The sequence below is a fragment of the Erpetoichthys calabaricus genome, chromosome 6 (assembly GCF_900747795.2).
Source record: "Erpetoichthys calabaricus chromosome 6, fErpCal1.3, whole genome shotgun sequence".
Taxonomy (NCBI): domain Eukaryota; kingdom Metazoa; phylum Chordata; class Cladistia; order Polypteriformes; family Polypteridae; genus Erpetoichthys; species Erpetoichthys calabaricus.
Window position 1 is genome coordinate 213295110 of NC_041399.2, and position 21363 is coordinate 213316472.

Consider the following 21363-nt stretch of genomic DNA (forward strand, 5'->3'; position numbering starts at 1 on the left):
TTTTGTAATAAATGAGTGGAATTGTGGGAATGGAAGGGATGAATGAAGGGGCGAGGGTTTGGGTGGGTATTTATGAAATAAAGGGATGGACTGGGAGTATTTAGAAGTTCAAAATGTGATTTTATTATAGTTTTTGTACCCGTGGTTAGATTTTGTGTTTTTAATGTATTTCATACTGAATTTAATAAAGTTGTTTTTTAAAAATAAAAAAAAATATCTATCTATCTATCTATCTATCTATCTATTATATAGTGCCTTTCATCTATCTATCTATCTATTATATAGTGCCTTTCATTCTATCTATCTATCTATCTATCTATCTATCTATCTATCTATCTATCTATCTATCTATCTATCTATTATATAGTGCCTTTCATCTATCTATCTATCTATTATATAGTGCCTTTCATTCTATCTATCTATCTATCTATCTATCTATCTATCTATCTATCTATCTATCTATCTATCTATCTATCTATCTATCTATCTATCTATCTATCTATCTATGATATGGCACCTTTCCCCTCTATCTTTAGTGAAGTTATATTTCTATGTATGCCCTTCCTACCTATTGCTTTTATATACCGCCTTTTTTATCTCTCTCTTATATAGTATCCTTACTCTTTATCTATTTACCTATAACAGAGTGCCCATCCTACTATTTAGGTCATATATTATATAGTGCCTTTCACATCTATGTATATTATGTAATGCACTTCCTATCCATCTATGATAGACTGCCCTTCCTATCTATTATATAGTGCCTTTCATATTGGTCTATCTACCTGTTCTATGGTGACTTTCAGATCTACCTATGACAGTAGTGCCCTTCCTATCTATTATATAGTGCCTTTCATATCTATCTACCTGTCACATAGTGACATTCAGATCTATCTAGGACACTGGTGCACTTCCTATTATATAGTGCCTTTCATATCTGTCTGTCTACCTGTCACATAGTGACTTTCAGATCTGTCTGTGATGCTGGGGCCCTTCCTATCTATTATATAGTGTCTTTCATATCTGTCTCTCTATCCACCCATTATACGGTGACTTTCAGGTCTACCTATGACAGTAGTGCCCTTCGTATCTATTATATAGTGCCTTTTAAATCTATTTACTTGTGATAAAGTGACTTTCAGATCTGCCTATAAGGCTAGTTCCCTTCCTATCTATTATATAGTGCCTTTCATATCTGTCTCTCTATCCACCCATTATACGGTGACTTTCTGATCTACGTATTATCCTTCTTTTACATTTTCTATCTTTTCAGTCATTGTGGCATGTGTTGTGTGTGTGTATTTAAGTATTTAAAGAGCTTCTATAAAAAGCCAAATTTCCCCCTGGAGACAAATAAAGTTCCACCTTTATGTTAAAAAAACAAAAAAAAACAGTGCCTATCTGTCTATCCCTCTAGCCACCTCTTCCATTGTGCCATTCTCTGGCTCTCTTTATGCACTGCAGTCTTCTTCATTGTGGTACCAGAGAGTGGGGACCTGCCTCGTGTTAGTCAGACATGTCAGTAAGACCGTCCTTAAACTCTGCACATGGGGTCACAGGACTGCACCGACTGTAAAGGACGGTCTCCTGAGGGTTTTCTGCTCCTTTAATTAGGAGCTTTAACAATCGCTGGGACACCTGTGGCCACCAGGGGGTGCTCTAAGAGGACGGCCCCAGGAGCCCAGAAGCTGATCCTGACTCCCAAACGTGATTAACAGCCCGGGCTTCAGGTCCCTTCCAGTCAGTATAAAGCTGGACTTGAAGTCAGAAGTTAGTCCTGGGTGGGACAATGGAGGGCAATCTAGGAGGGCTTATTGTATGTAAAAGGTTGGCAAGAGGACCAGGGACCTTTCCAGACAGGCCCTGTGTAACGTATTCAGAGACAGAGAGTGACAGAGAGTTTTGACAGTCTTTCTAGAGAGTTCTCGGAGTCATTCCTTGTCTTCCCACACATTATCAGAATTAAAACCTCAGACGCAGCACAAGTCCAACCTGGCTGTTGTTTTCATAATTAATTTTTCTTTTCTTCTCTCTTTTTTTTTGTTCATTGTTAGAGTGCTGTGTGTCTCATGAAGGTCTTTCTTTTGTTTAAGTCAAAGTTCTAATTCTTTGTTGCGTGTGCGGCTATCTATTATAGCGCAGCTGTGCCAACATCACATGGCATACTCACACACAGCAGGTTGCCGAGCAACATGCCCCGTCCTCCACCACAAAGTGACAGTGCCCATGGTTTTAATCTGTGAAAGAATACCACTACTTGAATAGAAAATGGAGCTGTGATGAGGTCGGTCATCAAAACAATAAGAAGAATGAAATGACATGTGGAAAGCAAAGGAAATCACGCGGTCCCGATGCCACGGGGCACAAGTGCGGGCATTTGTGTAGTCTGTTTGTTATTTTTCATTGGCTTATCCATTACTGTGTGGTTATTTAACTAGCTAGATATTCTGTTTCCATACAGGGACAGCGCCCCCAGTGGTCACAACTTGGAAGACTTGCATCATCTACACAGTAAGGGTCAGGATTTGTTGTGTGAGGCAACAATGGCAACAACTCTCTGCCTCTTCCAGTCAGTTTTGAAAAACCAGAATTGTGTCTGATGGCTCCACCGACCAAGTCAGGAAAGAAAAAAAAAAAACCCCACCATATTATATAGCGCCTTTTTATAGTGAGCTTGATCCCAAAAGCCAGCGCTTTCCATACAAGCACAGGCAGGCTAAGAGGCTTAGTGGCTGAGAGACTGAAGGCAGGAGTTGAACTGGCAGCCTTGTGGTGTTGAGTCCAGCACCTCATCCACTATGCCACACTGATCACACAAAGCTGGGCTGAAAGCTCCACTTGGAGGGAGACTGAAGCCACAAAGTAAGAGAACTCTGATGTCCACCTGGCCCACTGACCAACTAGAGAAGCAATCAGGAGTGAATATGGCGCAGCGAGGAGGTTCAACATTTGGATAACACTGTCACTCCTCATCGCTTTGAGCACACACAATGAAAAGGAATTAGACCTAATTAGACTTTTGAATCATCTGCTGAAAGCCCAAAAATTAAAATTGTGGGTGTTCTCTGAATGTAAATTTTAAAAACACGTTATAACTGGCCAAGGGACAAGCTGACAAGGTGAGGATCAGTCTTAAGTGGAAGCAGCAGGCTGGGTGTGGCAGTAGGCTCAGTATACTTAGAAACTGGGCAGGGCTAGATACATGAGTGACAGTAGGCTGGGTGGAGCAAAGATAGCTGAGTGACTGTAGGAGCTAGACAGATAAGTGGTAGTAGGCTGGGTGGGGCTAAAGAGATGAGTGGCAGAAGGATGGGTGGAGCAAAGATAGTTGAGTGAGTGTAGGATGGGTGGAGCTAGACAGATAAGTGGCAGTAGGCTGGGTGGGGCTAAATAGATGAGTGGCAGAAGGATGGGTGGAGCAAAGATAGTTGAGTGACCTAGGATGGGTGGAGCTAGACAGATAAGTGGCAGTAGGCTGGGTGGGGCTAAAGAGATGAGTGGCAGAAGGATGGGTGGGGCTAAATAGATGAGTGGCAGAAGGATGGGTGGGGCTAAATAGATGAGTGGCAGAAGGATGGGTGGAGCAATTGAGTGACCGTAGGATGGGTGGAGCTAGACAGATAAGTGGCAGTAGGCTGGGTGGGGCTAAATAGATGAGTGGCAGAAGGATGGGTGGAGCAAAGATAGTTGAGTGACTGTAGGATGGGTGGAGCTAGACAGATAAGTGGCAGTAAGATGGGTGGAGCGAGAGATCTGAGTGGGGACAGATGGAAAAGTAAATGGAGTCTGGGTATGGCAAAATGTCTGAGTTTAAGTAGGCTAACATGCAGGCTGGGCAAAGCAGGCCAATACGATTGAGTGAAAATAGGCTGGGGGTGTGGCCTGGTATTTGAGTGGCAGTAGGCTCAGTATACTTAAAACATTTTAGAAGCAGTGAACTGAGCAGGACTAGATACCTGAGTGGCAGTAGGCTGGGTGGGGCTAAATAGATGAGTGGCAGTAAGATGGGTGGGGCTGGAAGTAGTTCTGCTCAGGTCTAGATAGATAATCCCGTAAATGCCAAAAGAGACTCTGCTCTGTTGGGCCCTTGAGCAAGGCCCTTAACCTGCAATTGCTGAACGCTTTGAGTAGTGAGAAAAGCGCTATATAAATGCAAAGAATTATTATTATTATTATTATTAGGTTGGGTATGGCAGTATGTCCGAGTGGCACTGGGTTGAGTGGAAGTAGGCTAGATATTTGAGATGCAGTGAGCTGAGCAGAGCTATACGGTTGAGTGAGAACAGGCTGGTTGTGGCCTGGTATTTGAGTGGCAGTAGGCTGGGTGGGGCAACATGTCTCAGTGGCATTAGGTTTTCCACGCTTAGATGTTTGTGTAGCAGCAGACTGGACAGTTCTTGACATCTGAGTGGCAGTACACTGAGAAGGTCTAGATGACTAAGTGACAGTAGGCTCGGTATACCTAGATATTTAAGATGAAGTGGGCTGGGCAAGGCTAGATAGCTGAGTGGTAGCAGGATGGAAGAGGCTAAAGGGTTGAGTGACAGTAGGCTGGGTGTGGCAGTAGCCTCATGGGAATAGATGATTAAGTAGGAGCAGGCTGGGTGTGGCTAGATAATTGAGTGGCAGGAGGCTGAACATGGCTAGATATGAGTGGCAGCAGAGTGGGTGGAGTCAGATGCCAGGTGAATTTTTAAGCAGAAGGAATCAGGGTCACCTCCAGGATTTGTCTGTATGGTGCAGCCTTCATCTTCATATCAGTTCAGACCAGACTGCCAGTACCTGCTCCCCCACAACATGGCAGTGCCACAGTATTGATGGGGTCACCTGATTGATGTGCCATGTCAGATTTTGTGCCACACATATTACTTAATGTTCAAGTCAAAAGAGTTCCACTTCAGTCTCAAATGATAAGGGAAAATGGTCAAGTGAGATATGGAACTGGGCAAAGGAAGACAACTTGGATTCCTCCTTTTTAGAAAATTGTTGTAAAGGTTTCAGTTTGTTTTGTTTTATTTGGTATGAGTACACAGTTTGCAGATCAGCTAGAAAAATTCTTACTTTGATATATTATACATTGAGAATCTGTGACAATAACGTGAAAATAGTTTAAGGGCCTATATATACATATATACACACACACAAATATATACACATATACTCACACACACACACAGCATTTGTTATGCTGTTTATTTGTATTTGCAATGCACATGGCTCTGCTGCATGCCACATGCCAATCGGTAGGTGATTAGTAAAGCACAATACTAATGTTAGTGATGTTCCCACTGTTGGAATAAAAAATGCAATGCACTTTATTATTAGAAATGTCTGTGATGTGCCATTTGTTGGATTAACAAATGCATTGCATATGTCTCTGTTTTATGCCATTTGGTATGGGATTTGTAAAAGCAATGTTATTGCTTACAATATATCATTTGTTGGAATGTCAAATGCATTGCATTTTATTACTAAATATGTCTGACACGTGCCATCTTTTGCAATGACAAGAGACTTAGAGACCGGATGGTCACACAGATAAACACTCGTCCTTTAATTAAGGTGTGGGCAATTTCTGACTTGGATATGAGAAGAACAAATTTAACACTCTACGGTGGGTTGGCACCCTGCCCGGGATTGGTTCCTGCCTTGTGCCCTGTGTTGGCTGGGATTGGCTCCAGCAGACCCCCGTGACCCTGTGTTCAGATTCAGCGGGTTGGAAAATGGATGGATGGATGGATATATAACACTTAAAATTGTTATTTAATAATTGTATGGCCTATAGATCTGAGATATTAAAATGCTAGTATTTCAAGACACTCGGTTTCTTTATGTTCCTTGTTCTGTGTTTGCGGAACGTAAGAGCATGAGACCTTCTAATCTTTGACGTGGGGGGCTGCCCTCTTTCTTTATAATAGGTAGAGACGTTTCTGTTCCTTGCTCAGGTATTCATTCACACATCTGTTTTGCGGCTCTCTTTTTGAATGTTGACTGTGTGCATTTCATAAGTGGTCTTTATGATTTTCTGGAACTCGGTTTCTGATTTTTGCCTCTTTTTGTAATTATGCATTTTTTCCTATTTTTGATTAAAACCATTAATTGTATTATGGAACATTGTCTTGCTGTTTGGGGCCAGGGGTTTTATACTGTTCCCTTGCCCTTAGTTTTTCTTAATGTACTGCTGTAAGATGGAAAGTATCAGGCAGACGTGAGCAAAAAAGGGGCCAGGAGAAGAAGCATACGTCATAAAAAACACAGCAGGGGTCAATGCCAGGAAGACAAAATGACCGAGTAAAACAAAAATAAAATTCAAGGTCAAAACTGCCCAGTCAAATAGTCATAAACCGCAAAATATAAACAGAGCACAAGCAGAGGTTTTAAACTTCGAAAATCCACAAACTTGGACGATGAGGGCGTTTATATGCACACACAAAAGCAGGAGAAGGTGCGTAACCCAGTTAAGGCAGAAAGCTGTTTTCATCTAAATCAGTGTTTCTCAACCTTTAAGTATTTGTGACCCGAGTTTTCATAACAGTTTTAATCGCCCCTCCCCCCCAATAACGTTTTTTTGAAAGGAGCCCACTAATACCAATTTGTTCTTTTTTAATTAATGATATATCATACAGTGCATCCAGAAAGTATTCACAGCGCATCACTTATTCCACATTTTGTTATGTTACAGCCTTATTCCAAAATGGATTAAATTCATTTTTTTCCTCAGAATTCTACACACAACACCCCATAATGACAATGTGAAAAAAGTTTACTTGGGATTTTTGCAAATTTATTAAAAATAAAAACATTGAGAAAGCACATGTCCATAAGTATTCACAGCCTTTGCCATGAAGCTCAAAATTGAGCTCAGGTGCATCCTGTTTCCCCTGATCATCCTTGAGATGTTTCTGCAGCTTCATTGGAGTCCACCTGTGGTAAATTCAGTTGACTGGACATGATTTGGAAAGGCACACACCTGTCTATAGAAGGTCCCACAGTTGACAGTTCATGTCAGAGCACAAACCAAGCATGAAGTCAAAGGAATTGTCTGTAGACCTCCGAGACAGGATTGTCTCGAGGCACAAATCTGGGGAAGGTTACAGAAAAATTTCTGCTTCTTTGAAGGTCCCAATGAGCACAGTGGCCTCCATCATCCATAAGTGGAAGAAGTTCAAAACCACCAGGACTCTTCCTAGAGCTGGCCGGCCATTTAAACTGCGCGATCAGGGGAGAAGGGCCTTAATCAGGGAGGTGACCGAGAACCCGATGGTCACTCTGTCAGAGCTCCAGAGGTCCTCTGTGGAGAGAGGAGAACCTTCCAGAAGGACAACCATCTCTGCAGCAATCCACCAATCAGGCCTGTATGGTAGAGTGGCCAGACGGAAGCCACTCCTTAGTAAAAGGCACATGGCAGTCCGCCTGGAGTTTGCCAAAAGGCACCTGAAGGACTCTCAGACCATGAAAAAGAAAATTCTCTGGTCTGATGAGACAAAGATTGAACTCTTTGGTGTGAATGCCAGACGTCACGTTTGGAGGAAACCTGGCACCGCTCATCACCAGGCCAATACCATCCCTGCAGTGAAGCATGGTGGTGGCAGCATCATGCTGTGGGGATGTTTTTCAGCGGCAGGGACTGGAAGACTAGTCAGGATAAAGGGAAAGATGACTGCAGCAATGTACAGAGACATCCTGGATGAAAACCTGCTCCAGAGCGCTCTTGACCTCAGACTGGGGCGACGGTTCATCTTTCAGCAGGACAACGACCCTAAGCACACAGCCAAGATATCAAAGGAGTGGCTTCAGGACAACTCTGTGAATGTCCTTGAGTGGCCCAGCCAGAGCCCAGACTTGAGTCTGATTGAACATCTCTGGAGAGATCTTAAAATGGCTGTGCACCGACGCTTCCCATCCAACCTGATGGAGCTTGAGAGGTGCTGCAAAGAGGAATGAGCCAAACTGACCAAGGATAGGTGTGCCAAGCTTGTGGCATCATATTCAACAAGACTTGAGGCTGGAATTGCTGCCAAAGGTGCATCGACAAAGTATTGAGCAAAGGCTGTGAATACTTATGGACATGGGATTTCTCAGTTTTTTTATTTTTAATAAATTTGCAAAAACCTCAAGTAAACTTTTTTCACGTTGTCATTATGGGGTGTTGTGTGTAGAATTCTGAGGAAAAAAATGAATTGAATCCATTTTGGAATAAGGCTGTGACATAACAAAATGTGGAAACAGTGATGCGCTGGGAATACTTTCTGGATGCACTGTAGATGCATATTTTATTATACCTGCTTAACTTTTATCGACATTTATCTAACTCTATATTTATTTTTATAATATCTAAATGTAGTTTAAGTTAATTTGTTTTGGTTTTAATAGATGTATTTTTCATATTTTCGATTCTTGTTTTCTTTTTTTCACATCATCGGGCCCGCCCCACAGTTTGAGAACCTCAGTTCTAAATCATTTTTTACATGTGCGAGTCCACGTATGGAGTTGTTATACTGTATTGTCATAACGCTCCAACCTCATTAAAGTGAGCACAATAAATAAATAAGTAAATCTCTCTATTATAAAAAAAAATCTTGGAAGGTTGGAAGGAGACAAGACACTTTCATGTCCCTCGAGACGAGTCTTTGTGCCAAGAGATTTTACGAGGCCCAGGGCTGGAAATAAAAGACAAAGAGTAGAAGACAAAGTAGAATGTCGTAAAGAATTCAAAAAACGTTGGCGCGGCAAGTTAGAGACAACGGAAGTACGGAAAATTCGAAAGTCAAAATGATAGTAAAGATGGCATTAGCGCAAACAAATGTAAATTATTACTCGGTGAAATAACAGAACAGTGAAAACAAATCGAATATATTGTTTAGATTTAAACTTTAAGTCGGAGACTTAAATTCGTGTTGCCATCAGGGAAAAGTTGTGTTTCGTCCCAATATAGAGGTGTATCTGCGAGAATTAAAAGATTTGTTGTTCGGTGAAAGTGAAATCCCACGAGAGAAAATTTTAAGCCCCGCGAGACGAGACTTTGTGCAAAGAGATTTGGAAAAGTCCCGCCCACTTAACCACGCCCACGGCTCAATCACTTCTCATTTGTGTGAATGCGATCGTCAGACACAGTTCGTGTAGAGAGAAAGAAATGATATTCACTCACGGGCCGTTATATGTTACGTTGTCACGATAGAATTCCAAACACGGAATCAAAATTAGATGCGATATTGACAAAAAGGTAAAAGTGAAAAGAGATCGAATATATGGACACAGGTGATATGACAAAAGGATGTAGATATTGTTCGGCTTTAAACTTTAAGTCAGAGACTTGTACATCGCCTAATTTGTGTTGCCATCTGGGAAAAGTTGTGTTTCTTCCCAATGAAGAGGCGTATCCGCGAGAATTAAAAGATTTGTTGTTTGTGGACACAGATGATATGACAGAAGTGCGCCGTGCGAGATCCAGATCACACCACACAGGAGCAGCAAGCTGGCAGCTGATCGAGCAAAGAGGAGGTTTCCTATTGTATCACCGTTTAAGAGGGGGTTTCGGAGGAGCGACCGCGTCTCCTTGGGGTACGTTCAGCCCCCCCCCTTCATAACGCGAGCGGCAGAGACGTGAAGTGGCTGGTGCGTAGCACAGGCCTTTGGGTTGGCGAGCGAAGCGAACAGCAGGCGAACCCCCTAGTAAATAAAGATTCAAATGATCATCAATGGCTGCTTAGACTCCTGAGACTGTGCTGCTGAGCTTAGCACTGTATGTTCAGCTTATCCCTATAAATGTAGTGATTTCTGAAATACTGAGACAGATTATTTCAATATTGTGAATGCTGAAGCACTGGCCACTTCTTTGTGAACATTTCCACCATTTCCTACCGGTGGTGCACGAGTGAAGTAAATACAAGCGCAGGCTAACTTAGTGCACTGGACATGCAGCGACTTTGAAATGCTTAACTGTAACCTTGTTAAGGGTTTACGCGGCCAAATACTTGCAGGGAGACGTCTTCACGTGTTAACTTGGTTTCTCAGTGACCGATATTCCGCTTTTTCTAGGCTAGGGATCTGCACTGGCAATCGGAAGGTTGCCGGTTCAAATCCCGTAAATGCCAATAGGGACTCTGCTCTGTTGGGCCCTTGAGCAAGGAACGTAACCTGCAATTGCTGAGCGCTATATAAATGCAAATAATTATTATTTATTATTTTTTTATTATTTATTATTTTTTTGAATGGTCTGGAAACTAAAGAGCATGTAAATGCACTCACAGAAGCCATTTCACGTACTGTCATGCCGATTCTGACACACGCCATGACTTCTGGTGCTACGTACCCTAGCAATGGGTTGCTGCCTAAGAGCAAGCGATTCTCAAAATGGCAGTGCCCATAAAGAAAAAAAACATAAGAATATAAATTAATATCAAGTAGAAAACACCAAATTCCTCATAACTACAAACCACAGCCAAAATACACTGGGAAAAAAAAATTGAATTCTAACACTTGATGGCCTGTGTAGGCCTCTAAGCCTGCTTCTTGATTTTTGGGGGCCAGGCTGATCTTGGCCAGCGAAGCCTACGCTTTTCATTCAGTATTAGTCCGATTCCTCTTTTGAGGTCACTCACCCTACACGGTGTCACCCACAATATCAAGTGCCACACCGATTGCAGAAGGTAGGTCACCTGAGATGCATGGAGCACAAGCAGATGTTACAAGATGGCAAGGCCAGCAGGCTGTCTCTGGTAATGGCACTCCAGTCTCAGTCTGAGAGCCACGCTGAAGGATGGCACCCATTATTTTCTACCAGAGGTGCTTCCAAGGAATCCTCTGAATGAGAATTGTGTGAATTAATAACACATAATTGGTCTCAAGGGATGGCAGTGCCAGCAAAGCCAATTAGTCAGCGGTTTCATCATACAGTTTATACTGCGGGGACGTTGCCATATCTCCGAGTGACTGAGTGATGCCCTCTGGGGGCCACACTAAGCACAAAGACTGCTCTGAGTTATTAAACAGCAACATTGGGGATTATGGCACACGTGATCGACATGGCAAGCAATGTGCAGCTTTTTAGTAAAATGCAGAAGATGAGAGAGTCACCCCTTAGGTTTCACAAGTTTAAAAACGTCATCAACTGTTCAGAGGTGCCACACAGCCAGAAAACACTTGTAACGGCAAGCAGGTGGGCAGTAAGAGCTGCAAAATGGCACTTGTCGCCAAGGAGATGCCACAATATGGCAGAGTGACCAAACTAATCGATCCCTGGGGACTCTTAAAGTGTTACAAAACACCAGACCACTAGGGGGCAGCAGTACTAGTCTGCTACAGGGGTCTTGTTAACAGCAAAGGCTGCTGGAAATTGTAGTTACCGGTGTAGTCTAGAGGTGGGCTGGCACCAGAAGTGCTCCTGGGTCTTCCTGCCATAGTCAAACGAGACTTCAAAAGGCGTAGAGGAAGAGAAACGCCAGTGCACTGAGGAAGGAGCAGATGACGTTTGAGAGTTGGGTAGTGAGCCCAGCTGTGTTTAGTCATTGATTTGCACATTGTGTTATAATTCATCTGATTTTGTTTAATAAACTCTCTTTACTTAGATAAGGACTGGCCTGGTCACATGTCATTCTTAGTTCAGTGGTCGCTCCACAGCGCCCCCCATCTGGTCACACAGCAAAAACATACAATACATACACAGTGGTGTGCAAATGGGAAAAATAAAAGTGCTATCACTACTTGGAGCTAAAAGGCCAAATCTTCACTACTTATGGAAGCCCTGAACTGCACGACGAAAACAAGTACGGGATAGCCCTTATCTCGTACGTACGGGATACTTTTGCTTACGTACATACAATATATCTCTATTATAATAAAAAAGAAAATCTTGGGAAGAGTAACGAGACGTGACTTTCTCAGAGAGTCACTTTCACGTCCAGCGAGATGAGACTTGGTTGGCTCGTTTCACGTCTCATTTCTGTTGGGCTGCCATTTCATGAAGAAAAGAATCAACTCAGAGGACGGAGTCCTTAGAAAATGAGCAATTCAAATGAAAGGAAAAGGAGTTAATAACACTGCACAACAACGTTTTTGCTTCTTGAACACTGTCGGGTGTTCTTTATAGATTTTTGGGTGCTGATCACGAATATCACATCAACATTTACCCATCACATACTGTTTCAGTTTTGTCATGATTTGTTCTTCTATTTGTATCCAAACATTTTCGCTCTCGTGCGTCGGTGCTCAGCCATTTTAAGATCTCTCCAGAGATGTTCAATCAGATTCAAGTCTGGGCTCTGGCTGGGCCACTGAAGGACATTCACAGAGTTGTCCTGAAGCCACTCCTTTGATATCTTGGCTGTGTGCTTAGGGTCGTTGTCCTGCTGAAAGATGAACTGTCACCCCAGTCTGAGGTCAAGAGCGCTCTGGAGCAGGTTTTCATCCAGGATGTCTCTGTACATTGCTGCAGTCATCTTTCCCTTTATCCTGACTGGTCTCCCAGTCCCACAGCATGATGCTGCCACCACCATGCTTCACTGTAGGGATGGTATTGGCCTGGTGATGAGCGCTGCCTGGTTTCCTCCAAACGTGACGCCTGGCATTCACACCAAAGAGTTCAATCTTTGTCTCATCAGACCAGAGAATTTTCTTTCTCATGGTCTGAGAGTCCTTCAGGTGCCTTTTGGCAAACTCCAGGCGGGCTGCCATGTGCCTTTTACTAAGGAGTGGCTTCCATCTGGCCACTCTACCATACAGGCCTGATTGGTGGATTGCTGCAGAGATGGTTGTCCTTCTGGAAGGTTCTCCTCTCTCCACAGAGGACCTCTGCAGCTCTGACAGAGTGACCATCAGGTTCTTGGTCACCTCCCTGACTAAGGCCCTTCTCCCCCGATCGCGCAGTTTAGATGGCCGGCCAGCTCTAGGAAGAGTCCTGGTGGTTTTGAACTTCTTCCACTTACGGATGATGGAGGCCACTGTGCTCATTGGGACCTTCAAAGCAGCAGAAATTTTTCTGTAACCTTCCCCAGATTTGTGCCTCGAGACAATCCTGTCTCGGAGGTCTACAGACAATTCCTTTGACTTCATGCTTGGTTTGTGCTCTGACATGAACTTTCCAAATCATGTCCAGTCAACTGAATTTACCACAGGTGGAGTCCAATGAAGCTGCAGAAACATCTCAAGGATAATCAGGGGAAACAGGATGCACCTGAGCTCAATTTTGAGCTTCATGGCAAAGGCTGTGAATACTTATCTACATGTGCTTTCTCCATTTTTTTATTTTTAATAAATTTGCAAAAATCTCAAGTAAACTTTTTTCACGTTGTTATTATGGGGTGTTATGTGTAGAATTCTGAGAAAAAAAATGAATTGAATCCATTTTGGAATAAGGCTGTAACATAACAAAATGTGGAAAAAGTGATGAAGCGCTGTGAATACTTTCCGGATGCACTGTAGTATCTGTAGCAATATAACAGTAAGTAAGCTTGATGCTATAGACGTTTTGGTGTCGGGCGATATGTCTCGTCAATGTCGTAACAGCCGCGATACATTCTGCGATATCTGTGTGTGGTGCCTCAGAGACGTTGGATGACTGCTCTTGTGAAGAAAGCTTATCATCTGTATTTTGATTGGTGATCAAGACAAGGAATGGGCGCCTCACATTTGCTGTGCGACATGTGCTGTCAGTCTGAGAGCCTGGTTCAGAGGCACTCGAAAGACGATGCCGTTTGCTGTACCGATGATATGGCGAGAACTGAAAGACCATGTGACGGACTGTTACTTCTGTTTGACTAATGTGTCTGGTGTCTCTGCCAAAAAACAAGAAGTCAACTGAATCTCCTAAGCAATGAGACCCGTGCCACGTGACTTACGACAGTCTTTGAATTCCGAAACCACCAAAGGATTGGACTTTAGACGAACCAGATGAAGAAACTGCAATGCAGGTTACTGGCGATCCACATCTGATAACACAGTCCGAATTGAATGATTTGGTCAGAGATTTGGGTCTGTCAAAAGCAAAAGCTGAGCTGCTGTGTTCGAGACTGCAGGAATGGTGTTTGCTGTCACCAGGTACGAACATTTCTGTGTTTCGAGGCCGACATCATGATATAACCAAATTTTTTGCACAAGTCGACAGTCTCTGTTTCTGTTGTGACATTGTAGGGTTGTTCTCTGCCTTGGGTTGTGATCACAACTTGGAAGAGTGGCGTCTCTTCATTGATTCATCAATGTTAAGCCTGAAAGCCGTTCTTCTACACAATGGCAACGTTTATCCTTCAGTACCTGTTGGAAAGAACATGAAAGAAACGTACGAGAATATGGAACTGGTGCTGAAGCACGTCCAGTAGAGCAGGTACAACTGGGATATCTGTGGAGATCTTAAAGTCGTTGCTCTGTTACTAGGACTGCAGCTCGGCTGTACAAAGTACTGTTGTCTCATCTGTGAATGGGACAGCCGTGCCAAAGAGTCGACAGAACTGGCCACTCCGTAAAAAGTTAGTTCCAGGACAGAAAAATGTGACACATGAATCGCTTGTCGACCCGGCAAAGATATTTTTGCCTCCTCTTCACGTAAAACTGGGACTCATGAAGAATTTCATGAAAGCACTGAACAAGGAAGGCGAAGGTTTTCGTTATTTAAGACAGATGTTCCCAAGAATAACTGACCTGCCAAGATCAAAGAGGGCATTTTTGTTGGCCCCCAGATCAGACATGTTATGGGTGACAAGCGGTTTGAAGAATCTGTTAGTTGGGCCTGGAAAGCCTTCAAAGACGTTGTTGACAATTTTCTGGGCAATTACAGAGCCCCAAACTCCATTCAGCTGGTAGACAAACTTCTCAAAGCATACAAGACAATGAAGTGCAACATGGCACTCGAGATTCATTTCCTCCACTCACACTTGGACTTCTTCCCTGCAAATCTCAATGATGTCAGTGACGAACACGGTGAAAGGTTTCACCAGGACATTGCTACGATGGAGAGACGATACCAGGGCATCTGGAATCCATCAATGCTTGCTGACTACTGTTGGACACTGCAATGTGATGGACCAGACATTGAATACCAAAGAAAATCAGGAGCAGAACACTTTGAATTCTGTTGAATTTAATAGCTTATGTGAAACATAAACGGGACTAAATACGTTATTGTCAGTAAACATATCAATGTTGTGACAGTTTAAGGTCTCCGTGACCCCTTGAACCCTCAGACTAGACGTCAGACACCAGATAAAAGTCCAAATAATAGTTTATTATTAATAATAATAATAATAATAATAAATGTGCACAAAGCACCCTCCACTCCACAATACTCAAATAATATTAGTTCTAATAAACAATACAATAATCAATCCTGCAGCACGGTGGCACAGTGGGTAGCGCTGCTGCCTCGCAGTTAGGAGACCCAGGTTCGCTTCCCGGATCCTCCCTGCGTGGAGTTTGCATGTTCTCCCCGTGTCTGCGTGGGTTTCCTCCGGGCGCTCCGGTTTTCTCCCACAGTCCAAAGACATGCAGGTTAGGTGGATTGGCGATTCTAAATTGGCCCTAGTGTGTGCTTGGTGTGTTTGTGTGTGTCCTGCGGTGGGTTGGCACCCTGCCCGGTATTGGTTCCTGCCTTGTGCCCTGTGTTGGCTGGGATTGGCTCCAGCAGACCCCCGTGACCCTGTGTTCGGATTCAGCGGGTTGGACAATGGATGGATGGATAATCAATCCTCCACTCCCAGACGCGTTGCCACCCTTCCACCCAGCTCAGCTCAACGTCTGGGCTTTCCCACAGTCCTTTTATATTCCCTGACCCGGAAGTGTTTCCCATCTTACAGTCCATGTGATTTCTCATCACTTCCAGGTCAGATAAAAAGTCCTTCTCTTCGACCCGGAAACACGTCGTTCCCTCTGGTCATATGATTATGACGTGCTTCCGGGTTATAGGGCACGTATAAGTCCTTGAGCCTCCCTGCAGCGACTCCTGGCGGCCCCGACGTTATCCAGCAGGGCTGTGTATTAAAACTCCATAGTCCATGAGGCCCTGCTGGAATTCGGGGCATCTCTACGTTGCAAGGAGAGCTCCATCTACCGGCCTGGGGGTATTGGCCGGGATGAATGGCCGGCCATCCCTCACAATGTCTATTTCTCAGAGTTCCTACATGATGCTGTAAAACCAAAACTATATTTGTGCATACCCAGTAGGTCACAATCAGCAAAAACTTTTCAGGAAGCAAGACATTCAAAAAAATTGTTGTGCAGTGTTAGTTAGCAGTGAAAACTGATTAGGGTTAGGGTTAAAATGAAAACCTGCAGCCACTGCGGCCCACCAGGACTCCTGATATAGTGACTTTCATATCGATCTGTCAGTGGCATAGTGCCGCTCATGTCTATCATTCCTATTATATAGGCAGGCAGTGTGGCGTCGTGATTAAGGCTTTGAACTTCAAGCCCTGTGGTCATGGGTTTGAATCCCCCAAGTGACACCACAGTGTGACTCTGAGCAAATGGCTCGACCCGCCTGAGCTTCACTTGGGAAAACAAAAAAAGAAATGGAACCAATTGTATCACAAATCTCGTAAGTCACCTTGGATAAAGGTATCCGTCAAATAAATAAATGTTATATAGTGCCTTTCCCGTCTCTCATAAAAGAGTGTAGGAAATAAAAACAAAATCAAAAAGCAAGAAGACAAATGTGGTGACACACAAAGACGCAGCCACCGAGGGGAAAGCAAACATACGACTTGAAGAGACTCTCGAGGGTACGAACAGCTTTTCTTTCTTTGTTAAGGAGTAACTGTTTATAAAATAGGAGGATTATGTGCTTAGCTTGCATTCTGGAAAGTGCCTGGCGAAGGGGAGGCGAGCAAAATTAACAATGCTCAAAGTCTTAACATGGAAACGGCCCTTACATTGCAGTTTTTTAGTGTGTGTGTGTGTGTGTGTGCTGCAAGAAAATAAATCAGCAGAGTATAAGCTGAATACAAATCAATAAACAAACATATATTCTACAATGCATTCAACACAGAAAACAAACAAACAAACAAACCTTTGTCTTGTCTAATTCCACCAGCAGGGCTGATCAAAGAAGCTGAGGCTGGGTGACTAATGAGAGTAAGTCAACCCTTTCTGAGTGATCACGCCATGAAGATACACAACGTGCCCCCCGGGCAGAATAATTCACGTATTGATCCTATTTGTCTACAGTTTCCTCGACATGGGAAGAGTGACAGGCGGTCTTTCTTTCACCTACCTGGACACTTCCCGAGATGCTTCACATCGATCTGCTCCTGCTTCATACAGGAGGCCTCTCGGACGAGGCAGGGATTGTTGTACCAGTTGCCATCCGTTGCACACACAGGATTTTCATTGTGCCCACTGCAGTCAATATTGCATATGCACCTATCGAAATGAAGAAGAAACAGAATGGAGATTTTTTTTAATTATTATAATTTCTTTTCTTTTTTTTTCTCTTCAATCTCAGACATCAATCAGTTACAACGAGTGCAGAATGCAGCGGACAGAATCTTAACTAGGGAAAGAAAATCTGAGCACATCACACCAGTCTGAGCGTCACTACACTGGTTACCTAAGTCATTCAGAATTGACTTTAAAATACTGCTGATGGTTTATAAAGCCTTCAATAATCTGCTCCATCCTATAATTCAAAATGTCTGTCACCTTACACTCCAAATCATAACCTTAAATCTTCAAATGAGGGTCTGCTTAGAATTCCAAGAGCTAAACTTAAAAGAAGTGGTGAGGCGGGAGGCCTTCTGCTGTTAGGCACCTCAAATCTGGAATAGCCTGCCAATAGGAATTCACCAGGCTGATACAGTGGAGCACTTAAAACACTGCTGAGAACACATTACTGTAACATGGCTTTCTTATAGCTTCATTTTCATGTAACCCTGATACTCTGCATATGCATTTAATTGTCATTATCATTCCAGGTGGCTCCGTAATCCGTACAAACCCCTACTTTCTCTGCTGTTCTTCTTCTGGCTTTCTGTGCTGGCAACCTGCACCCCCACCACTTGATCAGGGCACCGTGATGTCCCTCCATTGATGGATTAAAGGCCAGAAGTCCACATGACCGTCATCATCAAGTTCTTTCATGTGAACCCTGAATACCATGAGGACTGATTAAGGTCATTTATGTCAGGTAGAATACCTAGAGGGGGCTGGGTGGTCTCATGGCCTCGGACCCCCTGCAGATTTTATTTTTTTTCTCCAGCTGTCTCCTTCATTCTGTGTTAATTAGTGTTCCTTAATTCTATTTTCTTATTTTCTGTCTTTTTTCTCTTTCTTCATCATGTAAAGCACTTTGAGCTACATCACTTGTGTGAAAATGTGCTATAGAAATAGATGTTGTTGTATCTATCTATCTATCTATCTATCATATAGTGCCTTTCATATCTATCTATCTATCTATCTATCTATCTATCTATCTATCTATCTATCTATCTATCTATCTATCTATCTATCTATCTATCATATAGTGCCTTTCATATCTATCTATCTATCTATCTATCTATCTATCTATCTATCTATCTATCTATCTATCTATCATATAGTGCCTTTCATATCTATCTATCTATCTATCTATCTATCATATAGTGCCTTTCATATCTATCTATCAATCTATTATACAGTGCCTTTCATCTATCTATCTATCTATCTCTCATATAGTGCCTTTCATATCTATCTATCTATCTATCTATCTATCTATCTATCTATCTATCTATCATATAGTGCCTTTCATATCTATCTATCTATCTATCTATCATATAGTGCCTTTCATATCTATCTATCAATCTATTATACAGTGCCTTTCATCTATCTATCTATCTATCTCTCATATAGTGCCTTTCATATCTATCTATCTATCTATCTATCTATCTATCTATCTATCTATCTATCTATCTATCATATAGTGCCTTTCATATCTATCTATCAATCTATTATACAGTGCCTTTCATCTATCTATCTATCTATCTATCATATAGTGCCTTTCATATCTATCTATCTATCTATGATATAGTGCCTTTCATATCTATTATATAGTGCCTTTCATATCTATCTATCTATAAATCTATTATACAGTGCCTTTCATCTATCTATCTATCTATCTATCTATCTATCTATCTATCTATCTATTATACAGTGCCTTTCATCTATCTATCTATCTATCTCTCATATAGTGCCTTTCATATCTATCTATCTATCTATCTATCTATCTATCTATCTATCTATCTATCTATCATATAGTGCCTTTCATATCTATCTATCTATCTATCTATCTATCTATCTATCTATCTATCTATCTATCTATCTATCTATCTATCTATCTATCATATAGTGCCTTTCATATCTATCTATCTATCTATCTATCATATAGTGCCTTTCATATCTATCTATCAATCTATTATACAGTGCCTTTCATCTATCTATCTATCTATCTCTCATATAGTGCCTTTCATATCTATCTATCTATCTATCTATCTATCTATCTATCTATCTATCATATAGTGCCTTTCATATCTATCTATCAATCTATTATACAGTGCCTTTCATCTATCTATCTATCTATCTATCATATAGTGCCTTTCATATCTATCTATCTATCTATGATATAGTGCCTTTCATATCTATTATATAGTGCCTTTCATATCTATCTATCTATAAATCTATTATACAGTGCCTTTCATCTATCTATCTATCTATCTATCTATCTATCTATCTATCTATTATACAGTGCCTTTCATCTATCTATCTATCTATCTCTCATATAGTGCCTTTCATATCTATCTATCTATCTATCTATCTATCTATCTATCTATCATATAGTGCCTTTCATATCTATCTATCAATCTATTATACAGTGCCTTTCATCTATCTATCTATCTATCTCTCATATAGTGCCTTTCATATCTATCTATCTATCTATCTATCTATCTATCTATCTATCTATCTATCTATCTATCATATAGTGCCTTTCATATCTATCTATCAATCTATTATACAGTGCCTTTCATCTATCTATCTCATATAGTGCCTTTCATATCTATTTATCTATTATATAGTACCTTTCATATCTATCTATCTATCTATCTATCTATCTATCTATCTATCTATCTATCTATCTATCTATCTCTCATATAGTGCCTTTCATATCTATCTATCTATCTATCTATCTATCTATCTATCTATCTATCTATCTATCTATCTATCTATCTATCTATCTATCATATAGTGCCTTTCATATCTATTTATCTATCTATTATATAGTGCCTTTCATTTCTATCTATCTATCTATCTATCTATCTATCTATCTATCTATCTATCTATCTATCTATCTATCTATCTATCTATCTATCTCATATAGTGCCCTTCATATCTATATCTATCTATCTATCCATTATATAGTGCCTTTCATATCTATCTATCTATCTATCTATCTATCTATCTATCTATCTATCTATCTATCTATCTATCTATCAATTAATTAATTAATTAATTAATTAATTAATTAATTAATTAATTAATTAATTAATTGGCTGTATCAACTCTCCTGTGAGTCTGCACCCTTGTTTTTTATTTTTCAGCTGATATATGCATCTGAATTTCCCCACAGGATTAATAAAGTTTATCTAATCAAATCAAAATAATGTAACAACATTGCTTCTTTAACCAGAAAAATCAAAATGAAATATGCAATGTGACATTCGAGAAAATCTTTGTACTCTCGGATGACCAGGAAGCAGATAAGTCGATGTTTTAGTACGACTGCTTCCGCTCTGATTTCCCATATCAATGCGATGGGGTCCCGTCATAATGGCACCAGTTCCTGCAGGTCTGCATTAATTATCAGCTATTCTAAAAGCTGCTTTAGTTAAAAGTAATGTATTGATCAGTAGCAGACATCAAATTCGTTTCGACACAGGAATTCATGAATAATTAAAAAACTGGCTGCAATGAATTGCTGTTGCCCTTCTGGGCTGAGATTGCGTGCCCATGTTTTAAACTATGAAATTCAGGATGTCCTCGTTTTGTCCCAGTATTTGACTGTTAACATCATCATCTTTGAGCTTAACGTCATCTTGTTGGTTTGGACGGGACTCTCAAATGAGAATAGACGACTGGGGACAACTCATTAAAAATTGTGAAGTGAATGGTGGTGAAATCCTGCGTTGCTAAGGCCACACCCACTGGGCTTCTTCCTAAAACACCAGCCCCACTCCCCGTATTCCTCCAGTACATGAAGTTTAAACTGCTGGGGTTTCAGGAAGAGAGCGAGACTTGACACAGAGACAAAATCTTCCTCTTCTTTCAGCTGCTCCTGTTAGGTGTTGCCACAGTAGATCATCTTCTTCCATCTCTTTCTGTCCTTGTCATCTTGCTCTGTCACACCCATCA

General features: G+C 41.6%; 1 protein-coding gene across 1 annotated transcript in view; it reads right to left on the reverse strand.

The window, feature by feature from the left end:
* tmeff1a (transmembrane protein with EGF-like and two follistatin-like domains 1a) overlaps positions 1 to 21363 on the reverse strand; it is a 237551-nt gene that overhangs the window by 48683 nt on the left and 167505 nt on the right. The window contains exon 6 of the mRNA XM_051929006.1: positions 17198 to 17346. Coding sequence (XP_051784966.1) covers positions 17198 to 17346 — 149 coding nt within the window. The remainder of the gene's footprint in view (positions 1 to 17197; positions 17347 to 21363) is intronic.